We start from the raw sequence: 19,996 nt of genomic DNA, 5'->3' as shown, positions 1-19,996 counted from the left end.
CTCAAGCGTATATGAAACGATACCTTTTTATATACGCTTTCTTATGTTGTGAAGGAACATATAGCACTTGTATTTATTTAACATGTAAAATTTTACATACAGTGGCACGTCATCGCATTTACAGCTTCTTTAGTTGTGAATCTTTTGTCTATCGTTTTTTTTTCTCGTAGAATATTATTTCACTCGAAACCCCCGAGTAGTGCTAGTAGTGTAAATGGAAGAAATTTGGCATTTGAGAAAAAAGTTCGATTGCCGAGACAAGCATTCCGCACACTGCAATTAGAATAAATAACAAAGTGTTTGCTAAAAAATTTACTAATCTGGGAAGGAGGCTGTCGATGATGTAGGCTATCTTGAAATGGCCAGCACCCACTCAAACCAATGTTGGTAGGAAATTAGATGATGGTTATCCTTAGCAGCAAATATAATTAGCCCAAAATTTGAAACTTACTGGCAAATGCCGGTCTCGCAAAGAACCAAATTGAAACCATCGATTTCCAAAATTTGGCTTATTATATGCGCCGCGTATATACTACATTTATTTATTTATTCAAATACCCTAAAGGCCCGAGCGGGCATTACATAGGGGGGAACAACAGAAAAAATTTCCGATGAGTACAAAATTCGTTGGCCGGGAACACATTGTTGAAAAGCATCAAACACTCAAAATATAAAGGCACATGACAAAGAACACTCAGGTTTCCTTCAAAAGCAGTGCTTCAACAAGAATGCAAAAATATGAAGGTTACAGCTCGAAGTGACGTTTTAGAGCGGTTACAAACGCTTCGTAATCATTGGCAGACGCAATGGTGCCAGGGAGTAGATTCCATTGACGGATGGCGATGAGGAGAGGCGAATGAAAGAAGAGATTAGTTCTAGCAAAAATGGGTTCTACTTTCAGTTGGTGATCAATGTGTGGGAATATCCGATGAGCCGGCTTGATATGGTACGAAGCAAAGGAAGAATGACTGTGATATAATTTGTAGAAAAATGACAGTATGGAAACCATTCTCCGTTTTTCGAGAAGAGGTAAATTTAGAGCTTTTTTTATTTCAGTTACACTCGCTGATCGAGAGTAGTTCTTCGATATGAACCGGGCGGCTTTATGAACTAAGAAACTAAGAAATGAACTAAGAAATGAACCGCCTCACTCGAAAAATTTCTCTTACTAGTAAACCTCCGTCAGTGAACTGCACGCGGTTACTGGTCAAAGGTGAAGGCGTAACATCCCTAAATAAGATTGTATGTCTGTGTTCGAATATGTGTTTCTGATTATTTTCCGCATGTTAGACCTCGCCGCCGGGAATATCAACGTGCTGCGAGGCACGTACCACGCCAAAGCCTACCCGTGCGACGCCTGTGGCTACCACTTCGACGTCCGCATGTGCCGGCGACAGGTACGTCAATGTAAATGCCACGAGGAACACGTTTACCCATTCAGCAGTTACTACGGCTAATGCTCACTCCGCACGGCAAAACAGCAAGTCATGCCCACCATTTCCCTGGCTTCATCGCTCAAATTCTAACGCCTCAAATATGCTTCCGTGGCATTACAGTTAAGGCTAGATGCACTGACTAGTAGGGATTTGGCGTAAGTTTCCGCATGCTGTCAACGGGTAGTAGTTCAACAGTCCGCACACGCCATAGTTTCACCATTTCAATGGCGCTTTTAAATGACAGCAGGCCACGAGTCAACAAAAAGCTTTTGTGAGAATGTACCGTACTGAAAATATCCAAGTGGCGAGTTCGATAATTCCATATGTTTACATAAGACATTTTATGGACTCATTATCGAAGATATGGAGTCGTCACGGACTTTATGAAAGCACGTATGAAAGCTTACGAACTTCGGATGACGGAATGTACAATATATGGAAATCGGACGGAAATTATGTTGAATACTTATGGACACCGTACAGAGAAGATATGAATTGTCATATATATTTTCATATCTTGTGCCCTTCATATTCCCATAATTCCATACGAGCGGCTCGTATAGAACGTTTCATTAGGGTAGGTATAAATTGTTCGAAATATTTTGTCATCATAAAACGCTTGCAGGATATGTGTGTAATAAAATTTATTAATAGTTTCCTCGGCAACTAATTGACCGATATTCATACCATTAGACGGAGGGTGTAGGTCTGTTCATCCTGGCAAGACATTTTAGGCGATTGTATTTTGGGTGGCAGGAACAAATATATTTTTTTATTCACACACCCTCATCTCGTACACTTTTTCTACCGAATGTGCACTTTTTGGAACGCATTCTTTTTCAGCTTCTGCAATCGGGAAACAAGCTGCTTGTAACCTCGCGCCCGTAAAAGAGCTACAATTCATTGATTCCAGGTATTAAGGCGAAAGCCTTCAATGGCTCATTCTCCCGTCCGTCCGTCCGTCCGTCCGTCCGTCCGGCGTTACATCCAGCGCCTGGGGTGACTCATCGACGAGCCCAGCTGATGGGAGAAAACGAATGGTAGCATCAGATAGGGGGGACAAAATGTAACCCCCGACGCCAAGTTTGATGACTCTAGAGTGAATGGTAACTATAAGCAATTATAGCGAAAACAAAACAAAGAAAACAATGAAATGCGTCGATATAGCGTGGACGTGGATATAGCAACCAGAACGATGTGACGTCACATCCACCGGAAGTCGTCACAGCATAGTGAAAATTACCACAGAATGGGCGGAAAAACGCCCGATTTGTGTCAAATTAGATTGAAAAATGTGTAATTAAGCGTAATTAGTACTTAAGATTACCGAAAGATATATAATTTGAGTGAAAATTGCTCGAAAAGGGGAAAACTGGATGATGGCGCCACATCAGACGAAAGGACGACAAAGTAGTGTGACCCGCCACCAAGCAACAACTGCCGACCCACTGCGCATGCGCAGCGTGACGTCACCGCTTCCCCTCACCATGCTCTTCTCTTCTGTCGTGAAATGAATTCAAACGCGGCAAATTGAAATCAGTGCAATGAGTCGCAAACGGCTTTCGCCTTCCCGCACTTAAGCGATATGTAAGTGCCTCCAACGAATTTTTGTAAAGTCAAGGCATAAATCAAGATTTCTTCTCTCCAATAAGGGGAGAAGTGGCCATCAACTACTACAACCACCTCTTCCCCTTCCCACTCTTTGAATACGCACGTACTCAATAAAAAAGAGCCCATTTCGGGGCACTTTGAAGAGGCGCGACGGACAGACCTGCCTCAATCACGCTACTACAGATGGCGTATGTCTTTATGCCATCGTTCTCCTTGGACAAACCCCGAGACTTCGTTCACGAGTCCAATATGAGCTGAACATCTGACCCTTAAGCCTCGCGTGGTCTTCTCCACAAACCATAAAGAACAGAATTGAGCTCATTCTCTCTCTATTATTTTCAATTTAGATCCCACCGGCGCCTATACCGACCTTATGAAGCACCACCACCAGTGGACTAGCAACTTCGAAATTCCGCGCGCATTTTTCACCCTAAGTGCCACAGAAAATAAGCTGATCGACACCGCACATCCTTAAAGGTGTTTAAGTAAGCATAGAAAACCGAATTTTCATAAAAAAAATACCGAAGACCCCTTGGAAATTCTAAAGTGTGCTTGGCGAAAGCTTTGTGGTCAACCCACTGCCGCTTCCCCGAAACGCTTGGCGTGGAATCATTGGACCGCTTCGAAGCCATGCGTCTCACTCACTCGACTGCCACGAGACGTCTGGCGAAGGAGCGGCGGTGCAGCTGCCACCGGCGAAGCGCGAGCGTCGTTCTGCCGCTACTGTGTGACGTCACGGTTGCTATGCGCAGCTGCGCCCCCACCGGCGCGCCGGTTGCTAAGGAGGGGAGGAGGTTGCGCCGCTGCGCGGAGGAGAGGCCACAGTTGGCACGATTCCAGCGCACGGACGCAAACCGCAAGCATGAGCCATTAAAGGCTTTCGCCTTAATACTTCCGTCTTATCGATGAAAACAGGCTAAGGCAACCTATCCGGGCTTCGAGTGAAGGAATCAATAAACATTCGGAGCTCCGCAGCGATGGCCTGGGTGTATGAAAATTACTCTTGCCTGCACAAAGTGCGTGGTTCGATTCCAGTTGTCTTTGTGTACCCAACGTTGTTACGATGGGTACAAGGTTTGCAGTGGCCTGATGATCTGCTTATCCGCGGGCGAAATCTTTGGGAGATGGGTCTTTGACCTGATCTTGGGCGTTCGAAAATAACTTGCAACGAGACACCCTTTTGGTATAAGTGGCAGTTTGACCGTACATATTCAAAATCTTCGTTATAAACACTCCGGAGATGTCATCCATTCTGCCACAGCATAGAGGAGCGTGGTTGTTAATATCGAGCTTGATGTCCAAGGACGTTCCAGAGCTATTTTCTACCGCAGGCAGCGCTGCACTCGTTTAGTGCTTGAACGGGTTGGTAATCGTTCAACCCGCTGTAGAGCCAGTGAGGAAGCTTCCAGGCTTATTCCCTTTCTCTGCATCAAAGCTGTTACAGCGATAACGCTTTTGTGTAAAACTAACACACCCGCCTCCCTTACATGAACGCCCGCTCGCACGCTTGTCTGCATTCCTTCTTCCTTTCTTCCTGTCATAGCCTAGTCAGGCCCGGGTGGGGCCTGACTAGGCTATGCCCCCCTGACAGCACAGGCAGCACAAGTGTACAGTCTTTGTCAAAAGTAACCAGGCGGCATGGTTTTGCTTCTCAGTCGTATATTTAAACTATTATGCCAGCCCTCAAGGTCTAAATCTCTGTATGGTAAGGAGAACCCCAGTCCTCACTTTCAAATAACTTTTCGACCTCAGGGAAAGCCGTAAAGGCTCTACTGTACAATTGAGAAGCAAACCATGCAGCCTGGCTACCTTTGACAGAGACTGTACATATGATTATACATCATACGCAGACCCAAGTGTAACACATCAATAAAGAATACAGAAAGATACACACCGTCTTAGGTTACACTCATCTCTCTGTAGAAAGAAAAGGAAAATAACTTATTTGAACTGTAATAATATAAACACAGTTTCTTACGTACTGCATTCCTTATCGCTAACAACACAAGTTCGAAAATGGTCTCTCTGCTGCCCACATTTCCACCTCTCCACCCGGAAAAAAAAAGAAAAACGTCAGAGATCACTGCCCCGACCCGCATAGGGAGAATGCGAAAGCATTGACGCGCACATACTCTTTCGACGTCCGAGGCTGTTTTGACGTCCGCCCACTACATCGACGTGCATCGTTTTAGTTACTTGTGATTACTCCACATCAACCAAAGCTTCTTGTTTGATTAATGAACGGTAATTACTCATTTTTTAAAAAGTCTATTTCGAACGTTCATCCGGCTTGGTTGCGTACTTTCCCAGAATTTCGACGTCCACGACTGTATTGACGTACATCCACTGTATCGACGTCCGTGACTATGTTAACGTCCAATCGACTTTTGCGCTTCTAATTAATTAACCAATTACTGCGCAGTCATAAAATTTGGCGCGCATCGATATTTTATCATCCTCTATCACATTCAATCATTATTTTTTCTATTGTAACAAGATTGAATTTGGAGCATTTTTCACCTCCTGCGCGAAAATCGTACGCGCTGTAAATTGTCCACTTTTAAACATTCCACATTTCATCCATAACTGCTGCACAAACTGCCATGTAAAGGGGGTGGGGACCCAGTCAAGCTTCGCTCAGAGCAGCTTTTTGTCTCCACTCCCTGCATTTTTATCTCTATTAAACTGGGAAATGAAGATTGATTGATTGATTGATTGATTGATTGATTGATTGATTGATTGATTGATTGATTGATTTTACTTATGACTCTTCCTCAAGCGACGTAAGGGCTGCCAACACGTTTTGCATCCACTTTGTGCTTAGATAAAAACCGCGGACAAAGCCAGGAATTGTTCTCGCATTGATAATCCCCTCTACACATATACCTGTGTCTACACACTGCGCTTTGTCTGTCTTGAAATGTTTCTTCTGAACTCTGTCCCATTTTTCGCTCTGTAGATATGGAACATCGTCACCAACGCGCCCAACAACTTACCATGTCGAGCACATATCCCCGCAAGTGCAGATCTCTCCATGTCCACGCAGGCCTTCCTGGACTGGTTCCGTGACGAGAGCAACATGGGCCACCACGTGCTCTTCGGCATGAGCCTGCTGCTGGCCACCAGCCTGTCGCTGGCCCTGACGCTGTCCTGGCTGGAGGCGAGCCGACGGATGGCCAGCCTCTCGTGGCTGCTCTCGGTGCCCCTCGGACTGGCCCTGCTCCTGCACAGCTGCGTCTGGGCGAGCCTGGCCGTCTACGGGCTCTGGTACGGGAGGATTCCTACATCGCCGGGCCCTACAATAATGTTTCAATAGATGGCATTCAATACATGATGTCGTAATTGTTTGCTGTCCAAGTCAACTTCTGCCGAGCAGTGCTTGTGAACGCACAGCAGGAGGCAAAACAGAACCCCGGAGATTGTCTATTGAAATGGGAATAGACGACTCGATGTACAGGGGTTGGTCAAAAGTTCCCTAGCCACACTTCAGCTTTCATCCGGTATATCCTGGCACTTAAGATGCCGATAAAGCTACCAAGGTTCTCGGAGGTTAGAAAAATACTTCTTCTACGCTGTACAGATATCTAGAGCTTCAGAGGTGGCGTAACTGCCCGACTGTACCGCAAGAAAGCACACCCTGTGGCCTGGGAACTTTTGACCGACTTCCATTCCTTTCGTCATTAGTGCGCCTATTGCCAGGCCACCTGTACCACAGCCCTGAATTGGAGCACCTGTTTGAGCACACACTTTCTGACCCACCTGAAAATTCTCCCATTCTTTAAAATCCTAGTACCTCGTGGATCACATGGTCTTGGGCGGCACATTCTCGAAAGCATACCCGCCCTGGCACGCATAGCCTCATGACCAGAGTCAGTCATGATCATATTTTTATTGGACAAAACGTGGACACAAAGGCTTTCATGCATGGTTCCATTCTGGAGCTAGAGCGCCACATTTCCTCTAGAACAACTAAGCTTCCGCAGTGCGGAGCTTACTGACCATGAGCTGACCTGTGTGTCTATGCAGATTCAAAGTCACTTGAGTTCCAATGAATGTTCCTGTGTCTTTTAGGCACACAGAATAGACATGCCAGCATACAGTCTACACTCTACACATGACGGTGTAGGAAGAGGTATCCATATCCACGTTGTGCACAGGTACTTGGAAACGGAGGAAGAGAGAAAAAGATAAACAAGATTTTAGCACAGACGCAGGTAGCCACCATAGAAAGTATGGGGCTTCTATGGGAGCTTCCGCTGAAAGATTAGTTAAAGTTGTATCCGACTATAACAGCGCTCAGTCATCATCATCAGCCTGACTACACCCACTGCAGGGCAAAGGCCTCTCCCATGTCTCTCCAATTAACCCTGCCCTTTGTCAGTTGCCGCCACCGTATCCCCGCAAACTTCTTAATCTCATCCGCCCACCTAACTTTCTGCCGCTCCCTGCTACGTTTCCCTTCTCTTGGAATCCACTCCGTTACCCTTAAGGACCAGCAGTTATCTTGCCTTCGCATTACGTGCCCTGCCCAAGCCCATTTCTTCGTCTTGATTTCAACTAAGATGTCATTAACCCGCGTTTGTTCCCTCACCCGCTCCGCCCTCTTCCGATCTCTTAACGTTACACCTATCATTTTCCTTTCCATAGCTCGCTGCGTTGTCCTTAACTTAAGCTGAACCCTCTTTGTTAGCCTCCACGTTTCTGCCCCATAGCGCTCAGTACGAGGGTGTTTTTGTGTTTCGTCTCCGTCTAATTGTGGTCGCCGGTACCTGTAATCCATCCCTAAGCCCGCCTCGGTGGCTCAGTGGTTATGGTGCTCGGCTGCTGTCCCGAAAGACGCGGGTTCGATCCTCCCGGCCGCGACGGTCAAACTTCAATGGAGTGAAATTCTAGAGGCCCGTGTACTGTGCGATGTCAGTGCACGTTAAAGAACCCCAGGTGGTGGAAATTTCCCGAGCCCTTCACTACCGCGTCCCTTATAGCCTGAGTCGCTTTGGGACGTTAAACCCCAATAAACCAAGCCAATCAATCCCGCAAACTTAAGACCAGTGGTCGAACGATAACGCCAGCGAGCCATTGCGACGGGTAATGCGCTCACCCAAACGTATTCAAGCTGCAAGAGTGCGCATGTTGGCCTGCATGCCAATATCATTGCGCGTTAAAATAGAAAGCGTATTAAAGCGGAAGCCTTTAATGGCTCACACTGTCGTCCGTTAACAAAGCGTGTCACACGCGTTTAACTCGGGAACTAAAAAAGTTAGAAGAAAATCGATGGTTGCTTCAGTAGACGAAAAAAAATGAACTTAGATGGCAAGCTCGAAGACTGTAGGTTAATTAGCTAGTTAATGATAGGCAAGCATGTGTAAATTGCTTCGAAATAGCGCAGACATCAATATAGCCACGGGAACGTTGTGACGTCATATTCACCGGAAGTCGTGATGGCAAAGTGAAAATTGTCAAAGAATGGTCGGGAAAACGTCGCATTTGTGTCAAATTGGATAATTGTGTAATTAAGCGTAATTAACACTTAAGATCCTCGAAAGATGTACAATTTGGCTATCGATATAGCCACGGGAACGGTGTGACGTCACATCCACCGGAAGTCGCCACAGCATAGTGTCCTCGGCTTTCGCCTCCCAAGACTTAAGTTGCCAAAATGTCCACGCAATTTTAGTAGATGAGTCTGGCAGCCTTACGCGCAACACATTTCTGATGGATGGTATTGACTTAGTGGCACCGTTCTTACTCTGCGTCGTTCGCAGGCAGTATCCGGTGGCCTACCGGAAATGGAAGGGTGAGACGCTGCCCATGGTTGCCCGGCACTTCATGTGCATGACGCAGACATGCGTGCCGGCCATGCCTACCCAAGTTCCGTAGTCCGAGGCAGCTTCCGATCGCACTCTGCCGTGGCTCCGGTTCCTGAATCCACAACATGGGCAGATCGTGTATTTGTGTTTTCCAGACTCGTCATTATAAAGCTTCGTTCTATGCGTATCGATACGCAGTGCCGTGTGTCCTGCAGAATAGGTGTGTACGTGTGAGAGTGCTACTCAACGCATTCAAATGCAAAAACAATGCAAGCGAGCGTTTTATTGTCTTGCAGCTGACGATTGTTTGCCAGGGGCGAACACCAAGCATTTTTCTAGTTTTTTGTTTTGCATTTTCGGCGCAGAAGAGTGGATAATTGCTTGACTGGATTTTTTAATATTGGTGCAGTAGTGAAAAAATTTAATTCCTTGTGGACTGAATCAAGATCTCCATTTTATATTCATGCCGGGCTTTCATGAACATCCAAGTTGCTATGTGGGCTACCCCCGGGAGCCAGGGTTTAGCGTTTGTTTTCCCCGATCCTCTACTGGCCAAACACGATCACATTGCTCCAAACCTGTATCTACTGCAGACAAGCTGATGCCCCCACTGTATTTGCCGTCAGCTAGGGCTATACGCTCACTGGTTCACGTGCTCTTTGAAGGACGTCTAGGACGTCTTAACTAAACTGCGGTGGCATAGCTAGCATTCGGCACGCGAAAGCACTAAAACTCCAAATAACCTCAATCTTAGATTGCCTATTGGGAAGATTACCTATTGGGCTCAGGGCGCAGGCCACATGATACTCCGTGCTTACTGATGTCTTGCACCCTTTGAAAGCTTAAGACGAAAATTTGGTTCCCTGCACTTTAAAGATTCATGCGAATGCCACAAACAGCATCTAAAAAGTTTACTTCAGACGTAAACAAAGTACATTTGTGAAAGCTTTCTCCGAAAGTTGCGTAGTTTCAACAAAGAAGTCACTGAATAAAGAGAGCCATTCAGCCCTCTCCCACACGTTGACCTACTTTAAAATTCAAGGCGTCCCAACTATAGACCTCTCCTCACCTCAAAACATTATTGCAACGACCAGTTGGTGTAATAAAAAAATTCGCTGTGGCTTAGCTTGGTTAAGCCCGGTAACTGCGAAAGCAATATCCGTACCTACGCCATGGTTCAGCTGGTAGTGTAGCTGGTGGTGGGGCTTGTGGTTAGACTTGTGGCGGTGCATCTGTTATACAATCCAATCCAATCTAATGTAATCTAATGCAATCTATTCTAATCCAATCCAATCCAGTCCAGTACAATCCAGTCCAATCAGGCCGCCGTTCATGTGCACCGCCGTCGCACACGGACGGCGCGAGATCGCGAAGCAATGTTAAGCCGCTGGTGGTGGCACAGCTACTGCTTTCTAGCGACGAGAGTCGAGCCTAATCTCCTCAGCGTAACGCCACAATCACGCTCCTAGCGGAGAGCGCAGGAGTTAGGCGCCGGTGGTGGCACCGCCGCTGCGACGGCGCGAGTCGGTCGCCCTTGATTGATTGATAACAACTTTTATTTCCACCGATGTAGGAGGCTCCCTACTCCCCGTCCCTGGCACGCAGGCCTAGGGGACGGGGGACGGGACCTCCGCGACTAAAGACTGGCGAAGATACATTGTCTCTTCGCGGCTTCAGCCGCCAGGCCGACAGCTCATTTCTGGTCGGCGGGGACCTCGCTTCGCAGAAGGGCCTCCCAGGCTTCTCTACTCTTAATATGGTCCTCAGCACCCGGGGATCCAGGGCATTGCCAAATTATATGGTCGAGGGTCCCCCTCGCTCAGCAGGTCTTACATTTGTCATCTTTTTATTGTCTAACGTGGTTTAAAATAACCAGACGGGGTTAACGAAATTTCCGGCCTGTAATCGTCTCCATGCGATGGCCTCTGTATTGGTTAAGTTTGGATCTGGTGGTGGCATTAGACGCCTGCCTAACCTGTAGTGCACGGCGATTTCCGCGTACGTTTGCAAATGTTCGTCCATCCCCTGGGTGTCGGGCGGCTCTACATTTACCCGGAAGTAGAGATCTCGGGCTATCATGTGGGCCGCCTCGTTACCGGGGACGGATGTGTGTGCTGGGACCCAAATTAAGGTGATCTTGCGATCAATTTTGGCTGCGGACAAAATTCGAGCCGTTTCTGGCCAGACCCTGCCCTTTCCGATGTTGCAGGTTGCTGTTTTGCTTTCACTAAGAATTAAACTAGCCTTGGTTCCGGCGCAAGCAAGCGCTATTGCGACCTCCTCGGCCGTATCTATGTTTCTACTACTAATGGAGGCGGCGGCGACTGGTGCACCTCGGCCGTCGACTACTGAGGCGACCGCCGCCCCCGACCTGCCACACGCTGCATCCACGTAGGCAACCTCGTTTGCCCTGAAATTCCCGGCCCTTTTAACCAGCACCCTTCTCTTCGGCGTGACGTCACAAAGCATCTGTTGCGCTGCTAGCGGAGAGCCCAGGAGTTAGATGCCGGTGGTGGCACCGCCGCGGCTTGCGACGGCTAGTCGGTCGCCCTTCTCTTCGGCACATCCGCCGCGGTGGCTCAGTGGTTATGGTGCTCGGCTGCTGACCCGAAAGACGCGGGTTCGATCCCGGCCGCAGCGGTTGAATTTCTTTGGAGGAGAAATTCTAGAGGCCCGTGTACTGTGCGATGTCAGTGCACGTTAAAGAACCCCAGGTGGTCGAAATTTCCGGAGCCCTCCACTACGGCGTCTCTCATAGCCTTAGTCGCTTTGGGACGTTAAACCCCATAAACCAAACCAAACCAACCTTCTCTTCGGCGTGACGTCACAAAGCATCTGTTGCGCTCCTAGCGGAGAGCGAAGGAGTTAGGCGCCGGTGGTGGCACCGCCGCGGCTTGCGACGGCGCGAGTCGGTCGCCCTTCTCTTCGGCGTGATGTCACACATGACGTCACACAGAGGTCGACTATAGGTCAATGGTGGCACCGCGGCAAAGGCTGAAAGTGCAAGTAGTAAAACTTTCGCTTTAAAAAAAATTATGGAGGCACTTTGGCAGCCTAAAGTATGCTAGGCGAAAGCCTTTGTCGCGCTACTTCGACGAACCACCTGGCGCGGAATCGCAGCACCGCTTGGGAGCCATCCTCCTCCACTAGCTGCCGCACACCGACTGACGACGGAGCAGCGCTCGACGCCGCCGCGCCGAAAGCTCCATCTGTCGATGAAGATGACGTCACCATTTTGCAGCTGCGCTTCTCGATGAGTCACCGCAAGCGCTGGGTGTAACGCCGGACGGATGGACAGGAGAATGAGCCATTACAGGCTTTCGCCTTAATAGATCTAGAGTATGTATAGCTGCAAACCAAAATTCAGCATCCATAGAAGGTATCGTTACTACACACTACTGGCGGTCGGCCATGCGGCTTTAAAGATTGAACGCGAGGCGCCGTACACTGTTGTTAATACTATACGGCCAGTAGTAGTTATTGAAACCGAACAACCAAGCCGAATGGAAACAAGATACAACAAGGATCGAAAATGAGGCTCCTTAATGGGCAATTAAGAAGCTTCCATTCTCGCAGCCCCCTTCATTAACAGAATGGTCTCGCGAGGCGAAATATCGCGCTGAATGTTTAATATCGTGCTTCAAGGGTAGGTAATTGGCAGTAGGGGAACGGCAGGGGGAGTATTAGCGGCGGTTGTCCACTTAATCGTGGTTGTTTCACTGCGTGCAATTCCGTCCGTGCTTACTATAGCCACGAACACACCAAAAGTGACTAGCAAGCGCAGCAAATGACGCCATCTGGTGAAAGGCAGTCGAAAGAGCGGGTTGCAGTCATTGTTTTCGTCGTTGGCCGAGCGAATAACGACTCTGCGGAGAGAAGAGCCGGGAGTTTATTCGCCGGCGAGCAGAAAATGAACGGTCGCTATCGACCAAGCATCCTTTTTTTTTTTTTTTAGTGATGGGCGCGAGCTAATTTCGTATTCGCCACGAATTTGACAACACCCTGAGAGTGAATAAAGGCTGCCTGCGATGTGCCGGGCGACCTTAACGCTGCAGTTGAAGTTCCCGTTGCTGACGAGAACTGCCGGGAGCATCAGAAACAAGAATGTTTGCGGTGTCCCAGACGTAATATTTAAATATGTTCTTCCAGTTACTTTGGCGCCTCGAGTGGCAAAGCTTCTCTTTTCGCTTCGCATTTAGCGCTATTTACTAAGGCAGCTATTTATAAAAAATTTTATTTACACATGTACACATGCCAAGTTTAACATTTGCACTGACATTTACAAGAGCACATGACGGTAAGCATGTGAGGCGAGCCAATTAAACAGGTACCATAACCATCTCTAAGTAACTAACAGAAAATGCTCGTGTTCGATGTAAAACAGGATAGCATACATATTGACAGAAGAGTAAACAGGTAATAATTTGACATTGAAACACTTAAAATGAGCTTAGCGCCAGTTTGGCCTAAAAACCAGGACAAGACCGTTATTTACAGAAATGGATGGGCGTGACCATTGCCGGAGAAACTCTTCCTCACCCAAGAAAAAGAGTTCCTCGGACAGAAAACTGATCAGCTCCCTTCGGAGACGGCCGAGAATTGGCCACCCAGCGCGGCGTCGAAAGCCACCAGCGACCGCGGCGCATCGACTGCGCCATAAACTAAAAAGACCTGCAACTATTAACAGGCGAGCAAAACGGCCGCTGGGTGGTGGTGAAGAGCATTTATTTAGTAATTTACAGAGAGGTGCTCGGGGAGAGGCCCCTAATGGGTCTCACCCCTTACAATACTAGGCGGAGTCCCTCATTCCGGGATCCCGTTGGTCGAGACCGCTACACAAGTCCGCCGAACCAGGGCCTGTTGGGCCGATAGTTCCTGGCAGCTGAGCAGGGCCGCCTCCCAGTCCTCTCGGGTGATTGGGGGGAGAGAAGGATTTTTTCTGCATGCCCAAACCATGTGGAAGGTGTCGGCCACCTCCCCACAGAATGAGCAGCAGCCGTCAAAAGAAGGATTAAAGTGCTTGAGAACCGCCGGGCACAGCAGGGTGTTTGTAAAAAGCCTAAGGAGAATTCGTTCGCCAGCTTTACCCAGTCCATTCATAGGAACTGGGTATCGCCGGTGTTCGGCACGATAGTGCGCAGTAATTTCTTTAAAAGAAAGGAGATGGCTGTGATCTGGGTTAAGCTCCTCCCAAGGGACGCCTGGTGCCCGGTGAGTGAGTGCGCGGGCTGCCTCATGGGCGGCTTCGTTACCTGGCATGCCTTGGTGGCCGTGGACCCATATGATTGAGCGATGAGTTGGATCGCCGTCGCGAGTACTGCGGTGTAAAATTTGCTGAGCGAGTGGAGTGATCCAACCGAACTCAAAGTTACGACAGGCTCCGCGAGAGTCGGTGAGGATGAATTTAGAGTCGGGATGGGAGGCTGCGAGGGCGATCGCCACCTCCTCCGCATGCGTTGAGTTGGGCGCTCTGAACGAGAGGCCGTCCACCTGTTTTCCCTCGTGTATGACTGCAGCCGTGTACCATTCCCCCCTGGAGTTGTAGGGGCCTGCAATGTCGACGTAGAAGACGTGTTTCTTTGAGCCATAGTGGCGGTGCCGGCCATTATGGTCCTCCTTGTTCATCTTAGTCGGAAGGGGTCGAACGTAGAGGGCGCTTCTCCACAGTTCTGGCACTCGAACCCGTTCCATGGTATGGTGATCATGTCTGATATGTAACCGGTCAAGAGGCGGCGACCGGACACGGTCTGGGCGAGACGCGTGTATTGGTTAACGAGATGCGCCTCGCGGAGTTCTCGATAGGTGTTCACCACCCCCAACGCGAGGAGTCGCGCGTTGGAAGTGGATATCGGGAGGTCGAGGGCTCTCTTGAAAATTTTGCGGAGTACAATCTCCAAGTGGCCTTCGTCATGTTTCCGTAAGCGGAGGTAAGGAGTCGAGTACAGTACTCGACTAGTTACGAAGGCATGCGCGAGCCGCATCGCATCCTTACTTCGCAACCCTCCTCGCTTGTTGGAAACGCGGCGAACTATTCGGCCCACCTGGTCGCCGACTTTGCGGAGTTTGGCAAGAGTTGTGTCCGCCTTACGATGTTGATTAATGAAGAGACCGAGTATTCGTAGCTCCTTCGCTTCACGGATGGGGCCGCTTGCGAGAGAGAGCTGAACGGAGATTTTGCATTTCGGAGAAGATCGAATATGCACAAATTCAGACTTGGACGGGGAGCACTGGAGGCCGCAGTACGTGGCATAGTGGTCAACTATGCTCGCCGCTGCTTGCAGGCATTCCTCCATCTCTCCTATGTTTCCTGTAGTGGCCCAGATGGTGATGTCATCGGCGTACAGCGCATGCTGAACACCGCCGACAGCCGCCAGCTGTGCCGGGAGGTACATCACAGCAATGTTAAAGAGCAGCGGGGACAACACAGCGCCTTGTGGTGTGCCCCGCGTTCCCATCTCAAACGGGCCGTACTCGGTCTCCCGCATGAACCGCGCGCCAAAAGACACGCGCTACCACGCAAGTGACCATAGCGTGGCAATTAGATTCCAGGAGCGGGCGATTCGGACAGGTACAGGGCGATTCGGAGCGTAACTATCGACCACTTAACGCGACCTCTTACCAAGCTCTTTCCGGTGAAGAAAAATTCGGGGGGCGCTTTGTTGACCTAAAGTGCGAAGAGGCGAAAGCCTTAAGGTCGGTGATGCTGCTTGTGTCACTGATGTGTGGTTACGATATTAAGCTTCGCCTCTGAGTGTGGAACGCGATAGCATCTTGCAACGCTGCCAGGGAGTCCATAGAACGCAATCGCCCGTTCGGTTCTACGCCTTGCTCGTCGATAAATTGGTTTTTGAGGAAAGGAAATGTATCTGTCTCTCATATCTCGGTGGACACCTGAACCTCGCCTTAAGGGAAGGGAAAAAGATGGGAGTGAACGAAGACACCGTATTCACTAGACGCGCCTTTGTTCATTCCAAACCATCGAGCTGGCATGGCGGAGTGGTAGAGTGCTCGTCTCGCACTCCGGAGACCGGGATTGGATTCCCGAGCTCGGCGATTTTCCTACTCGTTTTTATTTATTTATCTGGTCTGACTAGAAAGGTTAATTACGCTAATTGGTTTTTTAAGCAATTAACTAAACTCAGTCCCACTTACTTGGAGCATCACTATACGATCCCTTCAATTGGTTGCATGGTTAGTAGCCAAAGTACTATTGGTCCCGTTTGAAATTCGCCCACTGTGACGTCAGGACCGTTTCGACCAATTGAAAAGCGTGACATTTCTGTCGACAACTCCTGCTTACAACGATGAGGCATTAAAGGCTTCCGCCTTAAAATGTTTTACAATCAACAATTAATCAAACCCCACCGCTCTAACCGATCACAAGTAGGGAGCACTGCCCAGCCAAGTTTCCAAAGTCGCGTAGATGGTCTGGGAGAGGTGTCGACGCTAAAGGCGCACACTGAACGCGGCGCATAAGTAAGCGGCGAGCCGCCGGCACAACAGAACGTGCCTTGAAGAGAAGTTTATTGGACTGATTATTCATACAAAGGGACCATAGTCCCTCACAAAGACAAAAACAAGGCAGAGAGAGAGAGAGAAAAACTAATTTAACAGGAATTCGGGGCACGCCCCAGGGTCCCCGCACGACCCCACTGCACAAATGTGTTTATGTTCCTAAGGTTCATAACACTGGCAGCACGGCCGGTGGCGATGGTCTGCACGGCCGGGTCCTCCGAGCGCAGCAGGGTCTCCCAGTCCTCCCAGGTCTTGAGGTTCTCTAGGTCCCGCGGTGGAGGGTCCGCCGGGCAGAGGGAAAGGATGTGGAGGGAAGAGGCGGAGGGTTCTGGGCATAGGGCGCAAGCAGGAGTGGGGAAGAAGGGATGATAGTGGGTTAGGGTAAGGGGTGAGGGGAGAGAGTGTGTCTGTAGTCTGCGCCATTGTTTTGCTTGTTTGTTATCTAGGGAGGAGTGGGGCGGGGGGTAGAGCTGGCGAGAGGCTCTGTATGCCTGTGTCAGCTCACTGAATGAGTGCATGCGATCCTTCGTGAATCCCCGATCCGAGGCCACCTGAGCCCGGTTTAAAGAACCTCGGGCTAAAAGGTTGGCGGCCTCGTTTCCGGGATTCCCGGAGTGCGCAGGCACCCATATCAGCTCCACTTGGCGGGGCGGGGGTGCATCGGGCGAGTCCAGTATGTCAAAAGCAGGGACATGAACTCGGCCTCGAGCAAAATTTATAATCGCAGTTTTAGAGTCAGTTAATATACCGGGCTTCCATGCGGGTTATAGCAAGTGCAAAGGCGGCTTCCTCTGCAGCCTCTGGGGACGTGTCTGGAGGGAGAGGTAGTGTGAGGAGGGTGGATGAAGAGGAGTCCACCGCAGCTGCTGTCGCTTCATCATCCGTGCAGGCAGCGTCCACCCATACGGCGTCCGGCTCGGGGCCGTACGCTCGATGGAGTGCCTTCGCACGGGCTCTGCGGCGCTGCTCATGGTGGGACGGGTGCATATTCCTCGGGAGCGGCCTGATGAGAAGCTCTCGGTGAAGGGATCGTGGGATGGCGAGGAGGGTTGGGTCGTTGGCCGGTATTCTGATTCCGAGGGAGTCCAGGATATACCGACCTGTTGAGGTTTGTGTGAGCCTGATGTATTGGGCCTGTCGGTGGGCCTCCACCAGTTCCCCGATCGTGTTGTGGAGGCCCAGGCCTAGTAATCTGTCTGTGGGTGTTTTGAGGGGAAGATGAAGTGCTACCTTGAATGCCTTGCGAATCAAAGCATCCAAAGCGTTTATGTCATGTTTGGATAGTTGTAAGTATGGGGTAGTGTACAAGTACACGGCTGAAGACAAAGGCATGAATGAGGCGACATAGGTCGCGCTCCTTCATGCCTCTATGATGTCCCGAAACCCTTTTCCCTTTTATTGGTCCTCTCAAAAAAAGAGGTAAAAAAACATAAAAGAAAGAGAGAGGATGCCTGGACCAGCAATGCTTTGCCAGGCTTAACGCCAATTCAAAATAAATGAAAAATAACTAAATGTTTCAAAGAAGAAAAAAAATTAAGCGAAAAACAGAGCATAAAAAAAAACTCATAAGAAAAGAAAACAAAAGTCTCGTCATAGTAAGTTAGACGCAGGCATCGACGGGCTGTAGTGTAGCTCTAGTAATATGCTTCGCATAAAAAAAAAATAAACTGCGCGAAATAGCTACAATCTGCTCTCGGACAATAACATTTGCTCACGTATGAGTGCTTCCGTCTTTCTGTGTGGTTTGTGTAGAATTTAGCGCTGTTTTTTCTTTCCTGAACACAGAGTGCTTTCAACTTCACGTTTTTTTTGCCTTTCCCTCGTGCTCTGCACATTTTGTAGCGGCTCACAAAGGATATTTGTGCATAGTTTATCCCTTGCATTACCATCTCCAGAAAAACTTCGGTGCAATTTGTCTGCCCGGGAATGAGTAACAGAATTATTTGTGCTGTTGGAATAAGCCTTCACCAAAATAAGACTGGCGCGAGAAATGATTTTTCACGTGGTCAGCACAAATGCCCTAGCAATCGATGCATTCAATCAGTGTTCATATTACCCGTGTCAGTTGTGTAGCATTCAGCACCTACCTCGCTAGTCGCTGCACATCACGCTCTTTATTTTATGTTGTATTGATTTTTCTCTGCACAGGGGAGGAAGACCGAACAACCCCTGAAGTTGTGGATGTGGCCTCAGAAAAGGAGCCGAGTGAAAAAGTGCTCTTAATTGGTTAGTTTTAGTTCACAAATGATACTCAACTCACTTTTCAGAATGCATGTTAATGCTGAATGAGTGCATACACAAATGACAAAGCCAAGTTGGCTACCCTGCATGCATTTAAAAAATTGTCTGTCTATCACTGTTGGGCTTTAATGCTGCGGCTGCATTCTTATTTTTATGCACCAACCTGCAAAGAGCACGCATTCATTCATTTGACTTGGTGTGGTGAATATGCTTGGGAGAAAAAAGTTCATATAGTAAGCATGGATGAGCATATGGATAAAATAATTGTTGCTTGTTCGGACAACCTCGACAGTTTCACCTTTTGCAACGTAACCAAAAAGGTCTGCATGAAGCTAAATGTCCAGGTGTAACGAACATTGAAAGCATTTCAACAGCCACTAAAACATGCGACTTTGTAGTCAAAGATGTCAAGCTTATTTCACTTGTTTCTTGTCCAATGCAGCTGCATGGGATGAAAGTCAAACGAAGTTGCTGCTGGATTACTATGCACGCTATGCTAGACAAGTGGGTCCACTGAAGAAATTCCGCAGCAAGCATGCAATGTTTGAACAGATTTCATGCGACATGTTTCGGTGTTCTGGGGATACACCGCACTGCCGTGCAGTGTGAAACGCGGTTCAAAACGATTTCAAAGATCAAGAGGAATGAAGTGAAGCATAACAACACGTCAGGCAATTCCCGCTGCCGCGTTGAGTATGAGGAAGAATTCAATGCCATCAAGGCTCTGGATGACAGTCTTGAGCCGGAAGTGCTGCGTGGCGTGGACATGGTGAGGCACAAAAAAGCATCTCACAGTAAATCAACGCCTAGACCGTCTACAAGCACAGACGTTCAGCAAAGCTTGGAGATGAGCGACGATAGCCTGCCCCTGACATCATCGGGAGACAGCTCATTGAAACTGTGCACAGAGTCTCGGGACGACGAAGAACCAAAGAAGAAAAGGGCTGACCGCAGGATGCGCGCAAGCAATACGAGAATTCAACATACGCAGCTGTTCTTTGAACAGATGGACAAATTGAACAGTGAGAAAGAAAAAAAAAGGAAGAAAGAGAACAAAGGAAGGAGCGAAGACACCGGGAGGTGCTAAAAGCTCATTCAGAGCACATGGCACTTTTGCGCACTCTAGCAGAAAAGTAGGACGCAACACTTCATTTACCATCCTTTATTTGTAAAACGCTGTTGCAATGTGCAATACTTCAACCTCATTTTTCATAAAGCCAAACGACTATTTAAGAAATGCTTTTGCAGCGTACAATAAATTTCACAAAAAAAAGGTTGCAGTCTCTGTGGAAGCAGCTTAGAAACTCTCGGCTAAAGCCTTTCGCTTCAATTCACCCAATCTGCGAAGAGCGCTTTCACTTGCAGACACTGGCTGTCGATTTGCCC

The 19,996-nt window shown here is 48.6% G+C and overlaps 1 protein-coding gene and 1 pseudogene across 1 annotated transcript; both read left to right on the top strand.

Annotated features, from left to right (window-relative positions):
* Nucleotides 1-1,382: 1,382 nt before the first annotated feature.
* LOC149366763 (uncharacterized) lies at nucleotides 1,383-8,995 on the top strand. Its single transcript, XM_089565641.1, has 3 exons — nucleotides 1,383-1,397; nucleotides 6,094-6,314; nucleotides 8,810-8,995. The coding sequence occupies exons 1-3, from the start codon at nucleotides 1,383-1,385 to the stop codon at nucleotides 8,922-8,924; spliced, it is 351 nt and encodes a 116-aa protein (XP_089421767.1). The 3' UTR covers nucleotides 8,925-8,995.
* Nucleotides 8,996-18,086: 9,091 nt separating this feature from the next.
* On the top strand, nucleotides 18,087-19,697 carry LOC149366762 (uncharacterized; annotated as a pseudogene).
* The last annotated feature ends 299 nt before the right edge of the window (nucleotides 19,698-19,996 follow it).

This window comes from Amblyomma mixtum, chromosome 1, assembly GCF_055824585.1.
Source record: "Amblyomma mixtum isolate Tamu chromosome 1, ASM5582458v1, whole genome shotgun sequence".
In the NCBI taxonomy this organism is placed as follows: domain Eukaryota; kingdom Metazoa; phylum Arthropoda; class Arachnida; order Ixodida; family Ixodidae; genus Amblyomma; species Amblyomma mixtum.
This window is presented reverse-complemented; position numbering and strand designations above follow the sequence as displayed.

What these genes read in the sequence shown, in the direction of transcription:
- LOC149366763 (XM_089565641.1), top strand. An exon ending in CTGGCCGTCTACGGGCTCTG is followed by an intron (nt 6,315 to 8,809) that starts GTACGGGAGGAT and finishes CGTCGTTCGCAG; the next exon opens with GCAGTATCCGGTGGCCTACC.